The sequence below is a fragment of the Plecotus auritus genome, assembly GCF_963455305.1.
Source record: "Plecotus auritus genome assembly, chromosome: 1".
In the NCBI taxonomy this organism is placed as follows: Eukaryota; Metazoa; Chordata; class Mammalia; order Chiroptera; family Vespertilionidae; genus Plecotus; species Plecotus auritus.
Window position 1 is genome coordinate 194166073 of NC_137770.1, and position 19274 is coordinate 194185346.

Here is a 19274-nt window from a genome sequence, read left to right on the forward strand (position 1 = left end):
GCAGTTTGCCGCTCTGTTGGCTAATGAGTTTGCCGACCACTGGGCTAGTGCAACTGAGGAAATGAATTTTTATTTATTTTTTATTTTTTTAAATATGTATTTTATTGATATTTTACAGAGAGGAAGGGAGAGGGATAGAGAGTTAGAAACATTGATGGGAGAGAAACATCGATCAGCTGCCTCCTGCACACTCCCTACTGGGTATGTGCCTGCAACCAAGGTACATGCCCTTGACCGGAATCAAACCAGGGACCCTTGAGTCCGCAGGCCGTCGCTCTATCCACTGAGCCAAACTGGTTAGGGCTGAATTTTGATTTTTGATGAATTAACCTCATGTTACTAGGGGCTGTTAAATTGGATAGTGCAGATTAGATCTTGATTCAATATGTTTTGTTTTGAAAATCAAAGAACACTTCTCATTAAAGATTTTCATGAAAAGACTTCTAAACATTAAAAATTCAAAATTGAATAGATTTCTAAACATTAAATCTAACTACAGTTTTTCTTTTCTTGTTTCAATACAAACATTTTAGAGCCATGTTCCAGCTATGTGGACTCTTGTGGAAATTACAATGAAGGGGGAGTGTGTACCCCTGAATAAAACTCAGTTCCCAGAGGGCTAAGTGGTTACAACTTCCATACTGTTTTTACTGAGAATTTTAACTCTCCTTACTGAACATGTTTTATATAGATGTTGTCAATCTTTCCTAATAAGTGTTGAGGGATCTTTTTCTTCTTACATAGGTTAAAGTGAAAAATGAGAATGTTGCTTTTGCTATGAAGTGCATAAGGAAGAAGCACATAGTGGATACTAAGCAACAGGAGCATGTCTACTCCGAGAAGAGGATCCTGGAGGAGCTGTGTTCTCCCTTCGTTGTAAAGTAAGTTGGCATTTGGCTCCCAGAACTGAGGGTGTGAGGCCCTTTTCATGAGTGTTTCTATGCAGGAGGGTGGACAGAGGAGGAAAAGGAGGTCCCACTCTGAATTCTCCATCCCAGTCTTAACAGCAATACATAAAATGTTTCTAGTTTGAGATCTGGAGTCAAACACCCGGGTCCTTTTATTCTTGAGTAAATGTCAGGAAAATGTGTGTGTGTGTGTGTGTGTGTGTGAGTGTGTGTAAAATTAAGTGAAATAATTTGGATTATTTAGTCCAGACCTACTTCAGAATTTGGGAAGCAAGAATTCATTGCTTCCTTCAGGGAGTGTGCTGCTATTGAATTTCTGCTAGAAGTGGCATTTGGGCACGTCTAGGCTGCCAAGGAGCAACAGACTGTGGTTCTCAAGATGCCTAGATGCCGAAAGTTCCACCTCCTGATAGTTACTGGTCTGTCTGTAGCTATCACCAGAGTTTGAAAGAGAAATGTATTATTCTAGGCCATGGCTGTCTTTACTTGTGAAGTCATGGGTTATTGTGTAAGCCAGTTTGTCTTTTCATATATGGCTTTAGTGTAGCTTTGGTGATTTCTGGGTGATATAAAGTGCCCCTTCAAGAATAGAATTTATACTTTTTGATCAAATGCCTTTCAAGAATCTTCCTGCCAATCCATATTCCCCCCACCTTTATTTCAGTATTAAAAAAGAAACATGAAACCAGGCAGTGGTGGTAATAGGGTCATCCAATTATCTTTTTATGAACTACATTCCCAAAATGCATCCCCCTCTTTTTTTCTTAACCAATAATTCATTAACAAACTATGATGAATAGCTTTATTGCACAGATTAGATTTTATTATTTACTCATTTACAGCTCTTTACAAAGTTCTTGGCATACAGTAGGATAGTAATAATATTAAGAATAAATATTAATGGCATTTATTGAGAAATTAACAAATGTCAGGCACTCTTCTAAGCAATATATATAATATACATATAAAATGAAACATTTATTTAAAAAGTTATATTTTATTTACAATATATAGACATAAATATATATTGAATTAATATGTAATCAATATTATCTAATCAATATATAATCAAATGAATACATATATTCATTTGATCTTCATAATAGAACAATGAGATACACATTATGATTGTCCTCATTGAAGAACAATAAGAAAAGTGAGATTGCATAGCTAATACATGGCTGATTAGGGATTCAAGCCTCGGCAGCTGGTTCCAGAGCCCACAGTGAACCACTGTACCCGACTGTTTTTGCTGTCTGTGCATGATATGGCTGCTCTACTACCTGCTGTAGCCTGAGCACGGTGCTGGGGAGAAAAGGGGGTCTTTTGATTAAGACCCAGAAACTACTTTCACTAATGTGGAAATACGGTTCACATCAGGATTGAGGCTGTCATTCCCCCACATTCTGAGGACTGTGGGTCAGCCCCTCTCGGGCCATTGCTCTAGGCCAGTGGTTGGCAAACTGCGGCTCACGAGCCACATGCGGCTCTTTGGCCCCTTGAGTGTGGCTCTTCCACAAAATACCACAGCCTGGACGAGTCTATTTTGAAGAAGTGGCATTAGAAGAAGTTTAAGTTTAAAAAATTTGGCTCTCAAAAGAAATTTTAATCGTTGTACTGTTGATATTTGGCTCTGTTGACTAATGAGTTTGCCGACCACTGCTCTAGGCAGAGAGAACCCTCTTGCCCATGATCATACTCTCTCTTCAAGTACAGCCTGCGTCTATAATGGCAGATCTCCTTGAAGCTAGGGCTTTTGTTGAAACTAGATTATAGCCCAACTCTCCCTCTTTCCAAATCTGTTTCTTCCTCCCTGAAGGTACTGTTCCTAAGTATACTCCCACTAAACTTCTTGCAAACCTCTATCTCAGAGACTATTTCCTGAGACCAACTAGAGGATGTAAGACATGAGTATGAATGACTGTTATGCAAGACAGATCTTAAAGGAGGTATATGCAAAGGTCTCTGGGTGTGGGGAAGAAGAAGAGGCCATATTTGGTAGGTGGGATAATGAGCTGCTTTATCAGGAAGATGACCTCTGAGCTTGGTCTTGAGGAATGGATAATACTTTTACAGTGAAATTGAGATTAAGAAGTTGTCTGTATGTAGAGGGAGGACAGTCTACGTAAAGGGGCCAACATGAGTAAAAGCAAGGCAGCAGGAAAGACTACAGAGTACTCAAGTAGAAAGCCAGTGTAGCTGTAGGACGTTTGGAAGGAGAAGAGGACCATTGTTCAAACTGTTACTGATGATGCTCTTAAGCAACCTGAGAAAGGTCTTAAAACTAGATTTCTAATAACCATGTTTATATGTCTTCACAGATTGTATCGTACTTTCAAGGACAATAAGTATGTATACATGCTTCTGGAAGCCTGCTTAGGTGGGGAGCTATGGAGTATATTAAGGGACAGGTAATGAACAAAGATTTTATAAATAATAACTTTTGTCTACTCACATATGGTCTAAAGAATGTTATGTTCATGATCATTTAAAGAGACACGAAGAAAGTAGTTAATATATGATTCTAAGAAAATATTATCACTTGTTAAAATAAGATACTAATAGTGATATTTTCTCAGTCAATATTATAATCATGTCATAGGAACCCTGTAAAGTTGTTATTGTCATTCCCACATTAGGGATGAAATTATGCCAGGCTTGGGGACAGTGTGAACTATCCCCGGTGACATGTTTAATACGAAACAGAGTAGATACAAGCCCAGAGGCTTCTGACTGCGAATCTCTAGAATGGAGGTGAAGGAAGGATGGCAGTGGTAAAGCCTTTTCTGAAAAACAGAGTTAGATATCTGCAAAGATTCAGTTTATAAAAGGGATAGTTTTCATGCAATCAAAACCACCATTTTTTTCTGAGCCCCACCCGATTTTCTAGACCAGTGGTCGGTAAACTGCAGCTTGCGAGCCACATGTGGCTCGTGAGCCGCGGTTTGCCTCTCTGTTGACTAATGAGTTTGCCGACCACTGTTCTAGACAATGCAGACTTTTCTAACCAAAAGAGTAAAAAGTATAAACTTTGCCTCCAATGAGTTCTGAGTTTATTAGGGAAAATAGTATATAGAATTAAAAACATTTTGTTGTGTGTGAAAACTAAATATGACAAAGAAAATGGCAGTTTCTAATTGAAGGCAAGTTCAGTATGGTAGACAGTAAGCTCAGAGAAGAGGAGAGAGAAAAACATGATGGTAAAAGAAGGACTTGAACCAAATTCTGAAGATGAACAAATGTGGAAAGGCGGAGAGGAAAGGTAATTAATGTAAGATACAGCAGGGGCATTGGGATAGGATTGGGTCTCTTTCTGGATGATGAACAGCAGACTTTGAGTAAAAAACAAGGGCAGCAGCAGAGGAGATGGTTGGTAGGTTTTCACTATGTTGGGTTTTTGTGGGGGGGCCGGTTAATGCCAGGCATTTTGAGAATTACCTGGGCCAGTGGTTCTCAACCCTGACTACACATTACAGTCACATGGGGATCATTTACAGAGTAAAATGCTGGGCCCTAACACCAAAGATTAGGATTCAGTTCATATGGGATAGGGTCCAGTAAGGCTGAGCATCACACCTAGGCAATAAGAGACCATTTGAGCATCTGAGTAGATGAACATGTTGTGTTAAGAAGGTATTGTTGGATGGATTTGAATGGGGAGAACCTGGAAGTATGAGGAGGCTTGCAAGACACCTGCAAAAGCATTTGCATCTTCCATCCTTGCTTCAACAGGCAAATCGATTTAGAAAATCTAAATCTATTTAAAAAAGGTAATTTGTACCTCCTGTTAGGCACTGCACCTGATCCTCAAAACAACACTGATAAGTAAGTAGTAAACCCATTTTCTAGATGGGATCTGAGGCTCAGAACAGCTAAACAACTTGCACAAGGACACAGTGAGTGGAAACAGCAGGAGTCAGAGACAGTCTCCTTCACCCCAAAGACACATCCTTCTCTTATACCATGCAGCAAATCACCACCACATTTTAACAGTTCAGTATGTAAACATACACACATAGTGCTGGCAGTGGGTGACTCAAATATCATCAAGGTGCCCCAAATAGGAAGAAGTTGTAGTTACATGCTTTACAAACAGGAAATGAACATGATCTCCTGACTCATTTTTTAGTCAAGCAATCAATTACAGACATCTGGTTCAAGCTTGACAGTTGCATTTTCTCCAATGTTGCATTTCTCCATAAATTTCTAAAAAAAAATTCTTAAAAATTTTTCAATTTTGTATGTTCATATGTAATTACCAGAAACAATTGTCTGGATGTGGATGTTTTGATTTTAGTGAAGTAGTTCTTATTTGTATCTAGTATCACCCTAAATTTCTTTATGATCAGTAGTCTAATTCATTGGCAGTGAAATTTTTTAAAATATATTTTATTGATTTTTTACAGAGAGGAAGGGAGAGGGATAGAGAGTTAGAAACATCGATGAGAGAGAAACATCGATCAGCTGCCTTCTGCACACCCCCTACTGCGGATGTGCCCACAACCAAGGTACATGCCCTTGACCGGAATTGAACCTGGGACCCTTAAGTCCGCATGCCGATGCTCTATCCACTGAGCCAAACAGGTTAGGGTGTGAAAGTACTTTTTGTTTTGTTTTGTTTTGTTTTGTTAATCCTCGCCCAAGGATATTTTTCCACTGATTCTCAGAGAGAGTGGAAAGGAGGGGGAGAGATAGAGAGAGAGAGAAACATTGATGTGAGAGAGACACATCAATTGGTTGCCTCCCGCATGTGCCCCAACCAGGGCCCGGGATGGAGCCTGCAACCAAGGTATGTGCCCTTGACCAGAATGGAACCTGGGACCCTTCAGTCTACAGGCCAATGCTCTATCCACTGATCCAAACCAGCTAGGGCAGTGTAAAGTACTTTTTAGTCTTGCTGTCCTACAAAGCATTTATGCTGCATCAATTTACCAAAACAGTAATCAACACCTAGAACAGAAAACAGAGATGTATTTCGAGATCATTAAGAAAGAACATGATTTCATTGCAGAGGCAGCTTTGATGAACCCACCTCCAAGTTCTGCGTGGCTTGTGTGACGGAAGCATTTGATTACCTGCATCGACTAGGTATTATCTACAGAGACCTGAAGCCAGAAAACTTAATTCTGGATGCTGAGGGCTATCTGAAATTGGTAAGACAAATTCTCTGACTTACAGTATCATACAAGATATTTCCAAACACAGAATTGTGTGATAGTTGCAATTTCCCTTTAATGTTGATACACCTGTTGTTTCCACTTTGGTGGATTGGGCCTTTGAAATCCTGGGAGCAGTGTTACAAGCATACTTTTTTTGGCCTAGGAATTAATGTTTCAACTACATATATATATAGTTGAATATTAAGGTATTACATATGTGTCCTTATTCCCCCATTGCCTTCCCACCCCCCACTCATGTCCTCACCCCCCTGGTGCCTGTGTCCATTGGTTAGGCTTATATGCATGCATGCAAGTCCTTTGGTTGATCTCTCCCCCTTCCCCCACCCTTGTCTCCTCCTAGGGATTCACATTATAGAATGCCTTTAAAATTGGATTTTGTTAGTATTTTTTAAAAATAATTATAACTAAGTTTTAATAGATTCTTGCTATATACAAGGAGTGGCTATAAGAGATAAGGAAAGAAAATAGAATGAATCCTGCCCTAGGATATCCGCTGTCTGTATAGGGAGAAAAGATACATGTATGAATGTGGGTAGTTTTTGTTTGTTTTTTTTTTTTAAATCTTTCTAGATGATTCTAAAGTACACCCACGGTTGAGGATCACAGCATTAGATGATGGCTCCTAGGGGACAGAGACTTTTATTGCTATCCATTTTTATAATCCTCTAATGCCTACCATAAATCCCCTTGCATGTCACACTAAAGAAAAAATGCTACAGTCACATAAACTGTTTGCAGTAAGAAACTATATTAGAACCAGGCAGTCATAATTTAAGAGAAGTCAAGGCACTGCGTGCCTTAGGAGTGACCCTGTCAGGATGAGGGACCCAGGCTGAGTTTTCCTGAGTCCATTTTGTCAGTACCACAAGGACATGAAACCATTTCTGAACTTAGCACTTACAGAGATATTAAAAGTTTCTCACATCAGAACTCTTACATATGGGCACTATTATTTAATGAGTAGTGAATATGTGTAAAGCTACTGTATGCTAAACATTTTGCAATTAATATAGTTAACACTTGATGACATAGGTTTTCTCATCTACATGTTGCAGTGTATACTTTAGCCTTAGGAATTACATTTGTTATCTGTAATTGCTAAGCAATTTCTCTCCCTAGTAAAGGAGTAAAATAAAAGTCCTTTCATGTGAAATCTGGCTATCTTCCAAGAAACATTTTGATCCATTCAAGCTTTATCTTATCCATGAAATACAGCTTTGAGAATTGGTGAGGTTCTAACACAAGGACTCAATCACTCCTCTTCTTCACAATCCCTTCATTGGCTATATCTCTCACAACTCTAGGGTAATCCTTTGGAATATTCTAGAAGTAAAACTACCATGAGGGACTCAGATATCTGTTCAATTCATTTTTTTTCATAGCTCTTTTTATTTTATTTTTATTTTTTTGGGGGGCGGCGTTATTTTTTTATGTATTTCTTTATTGATTTCAGAGAGGAAGGGAGAAGGAGAGAGAGATAGAAACATCAATGATGAGAGAGAATCATTGATTGTGGTTGCCTCCTGCAGGCCCCCTACTGGGGATCAAGCCCGCAACCCAGGCATGTGCCCTTGGCTGGAATTGAACCTGGGACCCTTCAGTCTGCAGGCTGATGCTCTATCCCAGGGTGGGCAAACTTTTTGACTTGAGGGCCACAATGGATTCTTAAACTGGACCGGAGGGCTGGAACAAAAGCATGGATGGAGTGTTTGTGTGAACTAATATAAATTCAAAGTAAAGGAGCGGAGTGGAGAGCAAGAGAACCAGATAGAACAGCCGGATCTGGCCTGCGGGCCGTAGTTTGCCCAAGGCTGCTCTATCCAGTGCGCCAAGCCGGCTAGGGCCATAGCTCTTTTTAAAATGTTAGATAGCATAGTCAGTATTTGCAGTCATAAAGATCAATAAATATCTCTCCTGGTGGCCATTGTTATCCATCCTGCTAACTCATTTGCCAACCAGCTAAATGAATATTAATAACTAAAGCCTTTAGAGATTAAAGAGTATATGTTGGACATTTCCATTTCTAGCTATATATCAAAATAGATATCCTGAAATCCTCTCACCACAAAATGTCTAAAATTACTGGATGAAACATGAAAAGCAGTACTGCATGCACGGCTGAGTTTATGAGACAGCACTGGGGTTCTCCTGAGGCTGGGAGCCAAGCTTGAGCAGTGGCATAGGATGGAGCTCAAACATTGAAGCTGCTATCTTGTAGGCACCCAGCAATCCTAGGTGCCCTGGAGGTTTGATTTTATTAGCTTCACCCTCTGAGAACAGGAGACCAAGTTTTGTACCTGGGCAGTGTGGGAAGTTGAAACAGAACATTGCACAGAGTCAAGAATCACACAGATTACACCCTCAGGGAAATAGAAAACAAGAAAAAAATATCTGACGTATAAAGACAGAGTAAATGCAGGAAAACATGCTTTTCTAGTTATTGGGCCTTCGGGAGAAGAATCTATCTATATAATAGAGGAATATGCAAATTAGCCGGTACACCGTAACATCATGACCAAATAGCAGGGACCTGAGGCTGCATGGTGCCTTGCTGGGGCGATGGACCTCAGGCCGCACCCCCTGCCCCACAGGGCTTGACAAGGGACCTCAGGCCATGCCTCCACCCCAGTGCTGGGCCGGGAGACATCAGGCTGCGGTCCCCGCCCCACAAGGCTTGACGGGGACGTCAGGCTGTGCCTCCCGCCCCAGCACCAGGCCAGGAGACTTCAGGCTGTGCCCCCTGCCCAGTGGGGCTTGATGGAGGACCTGAGACTGCACCCCCCACCCGGCACAGGGCTGGGGGACCTGAGGCTGCACACCCTACCCAGAGGGGCTTGATGGGGGTAGGGCCAGCTGGGTCTCACCCAATGGGGGTGGGGCCAGCCAGGTCTGGGTCTCCTGCATTTTCAAAGCACATGCGGGTGGTGGGCGGGGACTTGATTCTATGTCCCACGGCACACCCCAGATTCTGACAGGAGGGAGATTTTCATATACATTTTACTAATTTTCTTTCATCTCTGACACTTCTATTATAGAGAAAGGGCAAATAAGCAATATTAAAATATTTCCTCTAATTAATTCCCTTTTAATGTGCATAAATTTCGTGCACTGGGTCACTAGTAGAAGAATATTTTCTAAGAAATCTTGGCCACATGGAGGTTGGGTGCCTAGCCTTCAAGGATGGAAAAACCCAAGCAAGAATAAGTGAAAACTGATCCATGTTGGTAGCATGTCCAAGTTTCCAAGAATCAATGTATATTCTTTCTGGAAGAATATACTGTCAACTCAGGACACAAGGAACTTTTAGAGATAAAGTTCTAGAGAACATGAATTCACATTTAAAAATAAAACTGAATTAATCCTAGTATATAAAAACCCAGGGTCCGTGTCCAAAATGACTGAAGGCTCGACTGAACGCCAGGCTAGGGAGCTGAGGGAGCAGGAGCTGATCAGTCAGTGACAGCGGTGACTGGCGGCTGAAAGGCAGGCCTCTTGGTCCCTCCTCCTGGCCCTCAGACTCCAATCAATCAGTGGCAGAAGCGGAGCAGAACTGGGGACTGGCTCCCTTAGTAGTCCTCTAGGTTCAATCTCAAGAGGACAGACCAGGCACCAACGGACCAGTGCTGCCGGCCTCCTGGTACTTGGCCTCGGGCACTGCGGCCACTTCCCCTGCCTAGATGCTCCACAAGGTCACTTGAGCCCACCCTGCTCCAGACAAAGTGTGATCACTGCACACGGAAGAAATATAGTAAAAAAATAAAAACCGATGACCAAGGACCTGCCTCCACAAGCTCAAGGAAGCCTCTGAGCACTGGGCACCCCAACTATTTTAGGGGCTTCAGGTGAGTGGGGGATGCAGAGAGGTCAGGAAATCTCCCTGCGGTTCAGGCCATAGGTCTGATCGCGGATCCATCCATCCTGCTGTCTGCCAACAGCTGCCTCCGTGGAGAATGGGAGAACAAAGGGAGGGGGCGGTTCTGCAAACCCCAGAGGAGGGAATCCAGGGTCCCAGGTACTGTGCCACACCCGCTGACACTGTGGCTATGAGGGCACTGCGGCCGTCTACCAGCCTGATCCACCCCCGGCCCCACTGGCTGGTCGCAGACACAGGAGCACCCCTTCTGAGGGGAGACGCCCACCAGGTATACAGAAGGTATACAGAAGGCCCTCAGCGAGGAGTCCCCACGGGTTGTGTTTGCACCTTCATGCTTTCTCCCCCCCCCCCCCCCAACCACCACCACAATGCCGAAGGAAGCCTGATTCAGGAACACCCCATGCTGACCACCCACACGGAAATCAGCGTGTGATAAGCATCATGTCCCCCAGATGCCTGAATCCGCCTTAAAGGAAGACGCTACAGGCCCGGAGCGGGAAGATGGGGACTGAGACAGAAGGTCTGGGAAAAGCAGGGCTGCCGGACCCTGCTCCCCGTCCCCCTCCCTGTGTGAAGCGCCTGCATCGCCGCCCTTGGACGGAGGCCTGTGAAGGAGTGAAGAACTGTGGCTGTGCCTGTGGCTGCGCTCAGCCTCCTGCCCTCCTGGATAAGCAGGAAACAGATTTACGTGCCAGAATCTAAAACCGTCTTCATCGGTAATAGAGCCAATAATGCAAGACCCACACGTGTTTCTAAACAGGACTCTGTCTGGCTGCGTGTGAACCCAGATCGAAGGCCTGCTCTCCACCGAGGAGGCTGCAAAGGTTACTCCTCTCTCGAACTAACGCAACCTGGAGAGGTTTAAAGAAAAAAGGAGATAAAAATAAAACAAAGTAGCAACAAGCTCTGAAGCCGCTGGGGCTGCCGTCAAGTCCTCTGCACGGTGGTGACGTCAGAGCCTGTCTCCCCGCGCCTGGGGCTCAGACAGCCGCCTGGGGCTCAGACAGCCGAGCCGCTGACACCTGCCAGGTCGCCTGGCACCGGCCTCATCTTCGCGGCCACTTTCAACCTCCCGCCAGCTCCTGGGGCGGGTGGGCTTGCGGATGGAGGCTTCCGTGTGAAAGCAACCCTGTTGGTGTAGCACAGACACGTGTGGGCTTTTTGATGAGAACCCTTAACATCCCTTCACGAACGTGTTTTTAACTGTCCTGAGATCACGCTCCCAGCCTTGGCGACTCTCAAATAGGCCTCAGCGATTCCACTTGCCCGATGCAAAGACTGACCCGGGTTTCACGGAGACCGAACCCTCGGCCTGGAGCAGACATGTCCTTTCAAAAGGAAGGTCACCCTGGCTTAAACTCTACCTCTACATTAATTCTCTTCTTCCTCACATAATGGGTTTTCCTGAGCAGCAGGGAGCTCTTCTCCAAACAGTGGTTCAGGGAACCCAGGCTCCTTACATCTTATGTCTCTGCCAACTTCAAATCTGCTCTTTGTTGACCACAGGCATGGAGATCAGATGCATAGATCATTATCGGCCCAGGTCTGAGGGAGGTGCACAAAAGTGGGCTCACATTTCAGTAGGTAGAACTGAGCCTCGTGGTCACAACCAGCACAAAGAAGACTGGGGTATGTTGTTTAACTCTGTGCCCGGAAGAAAGGAGAATGAGCCTATTTATTTACATTATTTTTAATGCCTTCCTATAAATTTGTATAAGTTTCTCAAAGCTCTTACATTTTTGTTAGGTTTATTTCTAGCCATTGTAGATATTTGACAATATCTAGTAAAATTGAAGATACCACATCTTTGACCCAGAAATTTCACTGTCTTACACATGTCCACTAGGTAACATGAAAAATGATGTTAATAGAAGCATTTTTGTAGTAGTACATAATTAGACATAATCCAAATGTCTAACAATAGCATGATAGACAAGCGTAATCATGCTGTGTCAATTTAGTGGTGTATGATACAGAGTGAAAATAAATGTACTATAATATTTATTTTATTAAATTCACAGATATGATTTTAAGTGAAAAGAGGCAATTTGACCAAGCATAGATATAAGGTTTATCTAAAAATTTTAAATATGAGAACTGTGAATTATTTAAGGATGTTAGCTATGTGGTAAAGTCAGAAATGAATGCAAGCAAATGATAAATACAAAACTCAGGGTAATGGTGACCTCTTCAATGGGCAGGAAGACATTGTGGGAGGAGCACATAGGGTTTCCACACTGGTTCTGTTCTAATTATTAAACTGGTAGAGGGTACAGGGTGTTTTTATTCTTATGCTTTATAATTTACATACATGTCCCAGTATTTTATATGTAGCAAGGATTTCCTTACTTAAAAATAAAAGTAGTCATACACTCCATCTATATTATTTTTCCAGGCCATTATAAGCTGTTCTTATCCTATATAATAAAAGCCTAATATGCAAATCGACTGAATGGTGGAACGACCAGTCACTATGATGTGCACTGACCACCAGGGGACAGATGCTCAATGCAGGAGCTGCCCCCAGTCCAAAGGCCCCAGGCCAGCCAAGGCGGGTGCCAGTGGGGGCCCCCAATCGCCCTGCTGTTCTCACCACAGATCATCCCTGATCACCAGCCAGGCCTAGGGACCCTACCCGTGCACGAATTTCATGCACTGGGCCTCTAGTTCAATGATAAAAGCTTATTAAATCAAGCTTTTCCCACCGAAGTGTTTAACATATGTTGGTTCTTTTCCCTTAAATATCTTCTACTTCATCATCAATTCACTTATTATGGGAATGTTCCCTTTGAAACCTATACCGGTGTCACCTCAGATACCCATGACCTTCCTAAATTTTAATTTTCTCACCTTTAATATGAGGATAATAGTTCCTAGCTCACAAAATTGTAACACTGTTTTTAAAGAGTATAAATATATTATTGAAACTGATGTTAATAGCAATCTTTTTATTCATATTTTCTTCACCAAATGTGTTGAATATCTGCTGTGTTACATACTCTGTACGGGGTACAAAACGAGTAAGATATAATGCCTCTTCTCAAGGAAGGAGCTGGTCACGCAACTAGAGGATGCTGCCCTACGGGTGTGATTGTGGAATATAAACAGTGTTAAAGAACCTCATGGGAGAAAGAAATTGGTTCTATAAATCTTGCTCAAAGAGGTGGTGGTATATCAGATGAGCCTCCGATTTTTCCCCCCAGTTTGTTCATGTGCACGCCAAGTTTCTCTTCATCTTGCCCACATTCTACTAAACACTCCAAGAATTTCAGATGAGTCACCATGCCCCCACACCGATTCCTGAAGGACTCACCCATCCCATCCCTTAGCCTCCCTCGCTCTCACTTCCATCCAGGGGAAGCCAGCCACTGTTGCCTGTTGGCAGACGGGATGAACAGATTCCATTTTACCCTTGTCTAGACTTGGGCAAAGTAAGTGCCCTCAAAATGCCACATAAATATATTTTTTTGGAATGTTATGTCTCCATGAATCAAATATATTTTTTTGGAATGTTATGCCTCCATCTCCATAAATCAAATATATTTTTTTTGAATGTTATGTCTCCATGAATCATCGGGCTGCATTAGACTGGTCATTTTGATTCCATTTTTTAAGTGACCAGGAGAACCAATATCTGACAAATTCACTGACCCAGAGAGAAACTTCTGGGAAAAAGCTAATACTGGACACCAGCTCCAGGAAGCCACATGCTAATTTTTCTATTTCGGAAGGATGCAGTCATCACTGCAGATTTATAAACATCTTAAAACCTCCTAGTTTCTTAAAATCTTTGGCGACTTCATATTTTTCCAGCATAATATAAACTATCTTTAATAATGGGCATTTAATAGAGACAAGAAAAGAACCTGTGTGCAGCTTCTCCAGACATTCTTCCTGAGAGCTCAGTTTTGCTAGTAGAATTTTTCAAAGGGGTATGGTTTTTCTTGTCTTCTGGAATGATCCCTTTAAAACATTAGCCAGGCCTGCCGAAACCGGTTTGGCTCAGTGGATGGAGCGTCGGCCTGCGGCCTGAAGGGTCCCAGGTTTGATTCTGGTCAAGGGCATGTACCTTGGTTGCGGGCACATCCCCAGTAGGGGGCGTGCAGGAGGCAGCTGATCGATGTTTCTCTCTCATCGATGTTTCTGGCTCTCTGTCCCTCTCCCTTCCTCTCTGTGAAATATCAATAAAATATATTTTATAAAATAAAATAAAATAAAATAAAATAAAAAAATAAAACATTAGCCAGGCCTTTCATACCGCTTCTCTTAATACTGTAATGGCCTCCTTGGGAAAGTAATCTACAGCTCTTCCTGTGGCTTACCAGTTTACCACGTATGGCCCAGCCACACTGGTCTTGTCTGTCCTCGAACTTGCCATGAGTGTTCCCAAAGGCTAGGGGCTATGCGCTAGCTCTTCCTCTGGCAGAATCACTCTTGCCCAAATTTTTACTGAGCTCTTTCCTAGTTCTCTTATATTTCTGCTCAACTCTACTCAAATGCTACCTCCTCAGAGAGGTATTTCCTGATCGCCCTATTTAAAGTACAATTCATATTGCTTTCTGTAGCTAACACTGCTATAGGTTTCTTCATAGCATATGTCACTACTATCTGACATTATTATGTATGGTGTTGCATTTTTATGTTTGTTCTCTTTCTCTTCAATGTATGCTCAAGGAGGACTGGGGCCTTGTGTATATCCTGACACTTGCTATATAGTGGTATTCAATAAATGTTTGTTGAATGAATAAAGTAGAGATCTTACATTTCTGTTGCCCAGAAGGGGGAGGTTTAAAAAAAAAAAGACTGAAGCTTTGTGTTGGTATCCATGGTTGTACAAGACAGATGTCGTGTGAATTTTTATAGAAACTATACAGAACTGGACATCAGAAGATCTGGGCATATTAGGCAAATCTAATATGGATAAGTCTGCATGTCAGTTTCCTCTGACTAAATATATTAAAGTTGATAAGCTCAAAGGATATTAAAAAAGAGGTAACTTTTCATAAGTCTTTAAATCTTCTTTAAAATAGATTTATTGATTTCAGAGAGGAAGGGAGAGGAAGAGAGAGAGAGAGAAACATCAAAGATGAGAGAGAATCATTTACCGGCTGCCTCCTGCACATCCCACACTGGGGATCGAGCCTGCAACCCAGGCATGTGTCTTGACCAGGAATCGAACCATGACCTCCTGATTCTTAGGTTGACACTCAAACACTGAGCCACTACGGCCAGGCAAGTCTTTAAATCTTTTTTTAAAAAACATTTTTATTTATTTCAGAGAGGAAAGGAGAGAGAGATATAGAAACATTAGTGATGAGAGAGAATCATTGATTGGCTCTTGCATGCCCCCTATTGGGGATCAAGCCTGCAACCTGGGCATGTGCCCTTGACCGGAATCAAACCTGGGACCCTTCAGTCCGCAAGCCGACGCTCTATCCATTGAGCCAAACCAGCTAGGGGAAGTCTTTAAATCTTACTGGAACTATTGCCATCTCTTTGGGCCAACATGCAGATATTACAAAAGCAAAACCAGCTATTCAAATTAAAATATACAACTTCTAGAGCTAGAAAAATTCTCCTAAATATCTAATAAACTTCTACTCTCCATAAAAGGGAAAAAATAGCAATGAGAAAATTAGTTGAAAAGCTGTTACAAAACAAGAAAATATAATATTTCCACATATGCATACATTAAAAATGCAATTATAAGCATTACTTTCTTGGCTCTTAAAGATGAGTCTTTATAAAATTACCTAGGGTTTTCATAATGGCTCTTTCTCTGAGGAATAAGTAGATATGCTAATCTCAGCTGGTTACAAATTTTAATTTCATGATATCCCCAGCCATCTCTTACAATCCTGTGAATCACTCTATGTAGCTGAAGAAAACAGCAAAAGCCCACTTCTAATTAGGTTGTTTAAATTCCCTTTTTCTAATAAGGAAATCCTTGCTATTATGTGATAAATACTAAAAAGTGTTAGTAAAAAGGTAAATTTATAAGATTTATGTAAGGTAAACATGAAGATTTTAAACGTTACTATTTGGATGAATAAATGAGGGCTGAATTTTATAGTTCACTGACTCAGGCTTTTCTAAGTGAGGACCTATTTTGATATGCTGACCTTATTTATTTAGGTTCGTAGCCAAGGTTATTGCCATATTATTGAGATAGTGTGGGTAATGAAGCTATTAAAATGTGCATGTTGAAGCCCAGGTATAATTTGTGTGTCTGTTTACTTGAGCGAGGTGGAGGGCAGTTTTATTAAAATAATATCTGTACGTATTGGAGATGAAAAGTATGTGCTAAATAACCCCTGTGGAAGGAAACCGACTGTTTGCTTTGCAGGGCAGGGTGTCAGTCGTGGACACTGCCCTGATTCAGTGAGTGGGGTTTCTGTCGCTCCAGCCTCCTTTCCTGTCTCTATTCTGTGCAGAGTCCATTGAATAGAGCCTCAGAGAAGTGGAGGGGCCTATTCTGAAAAGGCAGAGGAGGCTAGCAGCCATTCATTAGCCTGGGAAAGTTCCTAATCATCAGTCAGGGCCAAGCTCCGGTGCCACCTCCTGGCACCTTCCCCAACCTTCTGACTCATGCTCCAGATATATGATCTTTCAGCCCTCTTGTGTTTGCATAATCTTCTAAATCATGTATTACATGGTACAATATTAATCACATATGGGTAAGTATTCCCAACACACTGAGCTTCTCCTAGTCAACTTCGTATCTGTATGCCTATCCCAGAGCCTGGCCTATAGTGGATGCTGGCTGAATTAATATTATATTCAGAATAAATAAGTTAATGCAGGTGCTACTCACCACCCCCACCACCCTGAGAGGGGCTGAAAGGGTACAGAATCCAGCCAAGGGTCAGATGGGATGATCCTGGCTTTTTCTTTGGATTGTCAAAATTGAGAGGTTGCAGACATTGTGTATAATGGTTTTTAAAGACTGTCAAGAATATTGGGGGGAAAAAAGAATTTTGAACCCCCTTCTTTTCAACAGTGGTCCTTTCCCAAACTCTCAATTCTGCTATTATTTTTTCCTCTATGATGGACTTTCAAGTCCATTGCTTCCCCCTTCTCACCTCTTCCCAATGAATGCCACCATTGATTTGAAAATGACTATAGTCCTGCTTGCTCTGAGCTGTACATGTGTTGTTCTGATCTCCCCTTGCTAAAGCTTTCCTCTAGGGACTATGAGTGCAGAGGTGTGTGCATGGAACGCACTCCAGTGTAATTAGATTTACACTTGGCCCTACAGAAGAATAAACAGCAGGGTCAGTGTGTGTGTGTTTGTGTGTATGTGTGTGTGTGTGTGTGTGTGTGTGTGTTTAGGGAAGGATGAGTGTGTGTGTGTGTGTGTGTGTGTGTGTGTGTGTGTGTGTGTGTGTAGGGAAGGATGAGAGTGTAGTAGACTGGGGAAGTTAAGGGGAGTCTTAAAGAGGAATGTGAGTTTTATGGTCTCTGAAAATTTCCTTGACATTCTTTTCCAGGTTGACTTCGGATTTGCTAAGAAAATAGGATCTGGACAGAAAACATGGACATTCTGTGGGACCCCAGAGTATGTAGCCCCTGAAGTCATTCTCAACAAAGGCCACGACTTCAGTGTGGATTTCTGGTCCCTGGGAATTCTAGTGTATGAGCTCCTGACTGGCAAGTAAGTCCTTTCAAGTTGTGTTCTGCCTCTTCTTCGGAGAAGTGCCAAAATAACTAATGATTTAAGAGCTTAACATTTTGGAATGTGTTGGCTTTTGGTCTTTACATTATTTCACACATAGTACGCTTGCTAGTTTATAATATAGAGAAAAGATGCAGGAAGGTAAAAGAAAGGAGCACAGAATGCTATGGTTTATCTAGAATGGCAAGCCCTGTTAGTACAGATAACATATTAACTGTGTGAAGGTTTTGATAATTCAGCGTAAGAATAAGAAAAGGAATTGAAATTGTAGGGTATGTTATTGTTTCATTTTGTATATTTTTGTAATTGATAAACTAGTAATCATATTTCAATTGAATTCATTGATCAATTAAACTAAATTTAGCCATGTTCTTCTATCTTACCAATAAATCATTAACCAGGAATACTAAGAGAAAGCAACATTGCTGGAATTAAATTTCATTCCCCTTGTCATCTGCTTTCTAGAGGTGCTAATTAACAGAGATATGACACAGCAGGGGTCTTAGCAGTTAAAATTGAATTGTCATTCCCAAAGAGATTAAGGGGGTATATTAATGAATCTAAGATTCCAAATATTCAACATGCGCACACATATTTATATGCACACATGCGCACCCACATACATATATAGGCTATATATAATATCAACTCACATTTGTAAAATAATTTAGTTTACAGAGCACTTATCTGTGTGAAAACTTGCGTGGAAGGTAAAGCAGGAATCTTTATCACCATTTTACAATTTAAATTTTGATTATTTTATGATTTAGATATTATAGATTAGAACACTAGGGCAGTGAGCTATCTGCCTAAGATTGGGGATTTCATCCCAGATCTTCTGACTAACTGTGATGCATTTTTCATTACATACATGTCATGTAGCATAGTGCATGGACATACCCACCAGATTTGGATCAGTTATCTTTCCAATTCTGTACCTCCACTTTTCATTTACTGATTTGATCATCCTTATAAATCTTTATAACCAAATATTCTGAGTCTTAATTTCAGGGAGGATTTGCATGTGGAATGGCATAAGAAAATGCCAGAATGAGCCCATTGATGGGAATTTAAGCCTCAACACATATTTTACAACAAGAGTTTTACAGAATCTTCTTGAACTTTTTACACTACAAATTTTAATGTTCAGTTACCTGTGACTATATTCTACGTCCTTGTCAATATGCATTGAGCAAACGGATATGAAAGATTATATTATCTGTAATAAATTTCAAATATTAATTGCTTAAAATTTTGAAGGAAAGAAAAGAAGAATATCCCGATAGTCGTTCAGATAGAAAGTTGCTTAAGGTCTTGAAACACAAGGAATTATATTTCATGAATTTGTTTTCTCATCCCTGAAAAATTTGTTAGCTACATTTCTAAGAGACACATGATATTTCCCTTACGTCACTGAAGAATAAACATTTCAATCTTCACAAACTGGGATAAATTGTTAAAGGTGAAGGAAAATCAAATGAGGGAATAAAGAAGGGGGAGGAAACCCCAGTAATTTGGAATTGCTAAAGTGGCTTGAGCTGTCATAAAAAAAAGTTGGTAAAGGTTTTCAGGGTAGGGCACAAGAAAAATTAATTTTATATGCCCTGAACTCTAGAGTCAGGAGGTAAATGAAAATG

The 19274-nt window shown here is 41.4% G+C and overlaps 1 protein-coding gene across 2 annotated transcripts in view; it reads left to right on the forward strand.

The window, feature by feature from the left end:
• Positions 1–19274, forward strand: part of PRKG2 (protein kinase cGMP-dependent 2) — a 97367-nt gene that overhangs the window by 58056 nt on the left and 20037 nt on the right. For both annotated transcript variants that reach the window (XM_080668349.1, XM_080668348.1), the window contains exons 12-15: positions 745–881; positions 3230–3319; positions 5920–6061; positions 17453–17616. In XM_080668349.1, the coding sequence (XP_080524475.1) occupies positions 745–881; positions 3230–3319; positions 5920–6061; positions 17453–17616 (533 nt within the window). The remainder of the gene's footprint in view (positions 1–744; positions 882–3229; positions 3320–5919; positions 6062–17452; positions 17617–19274) is intronic.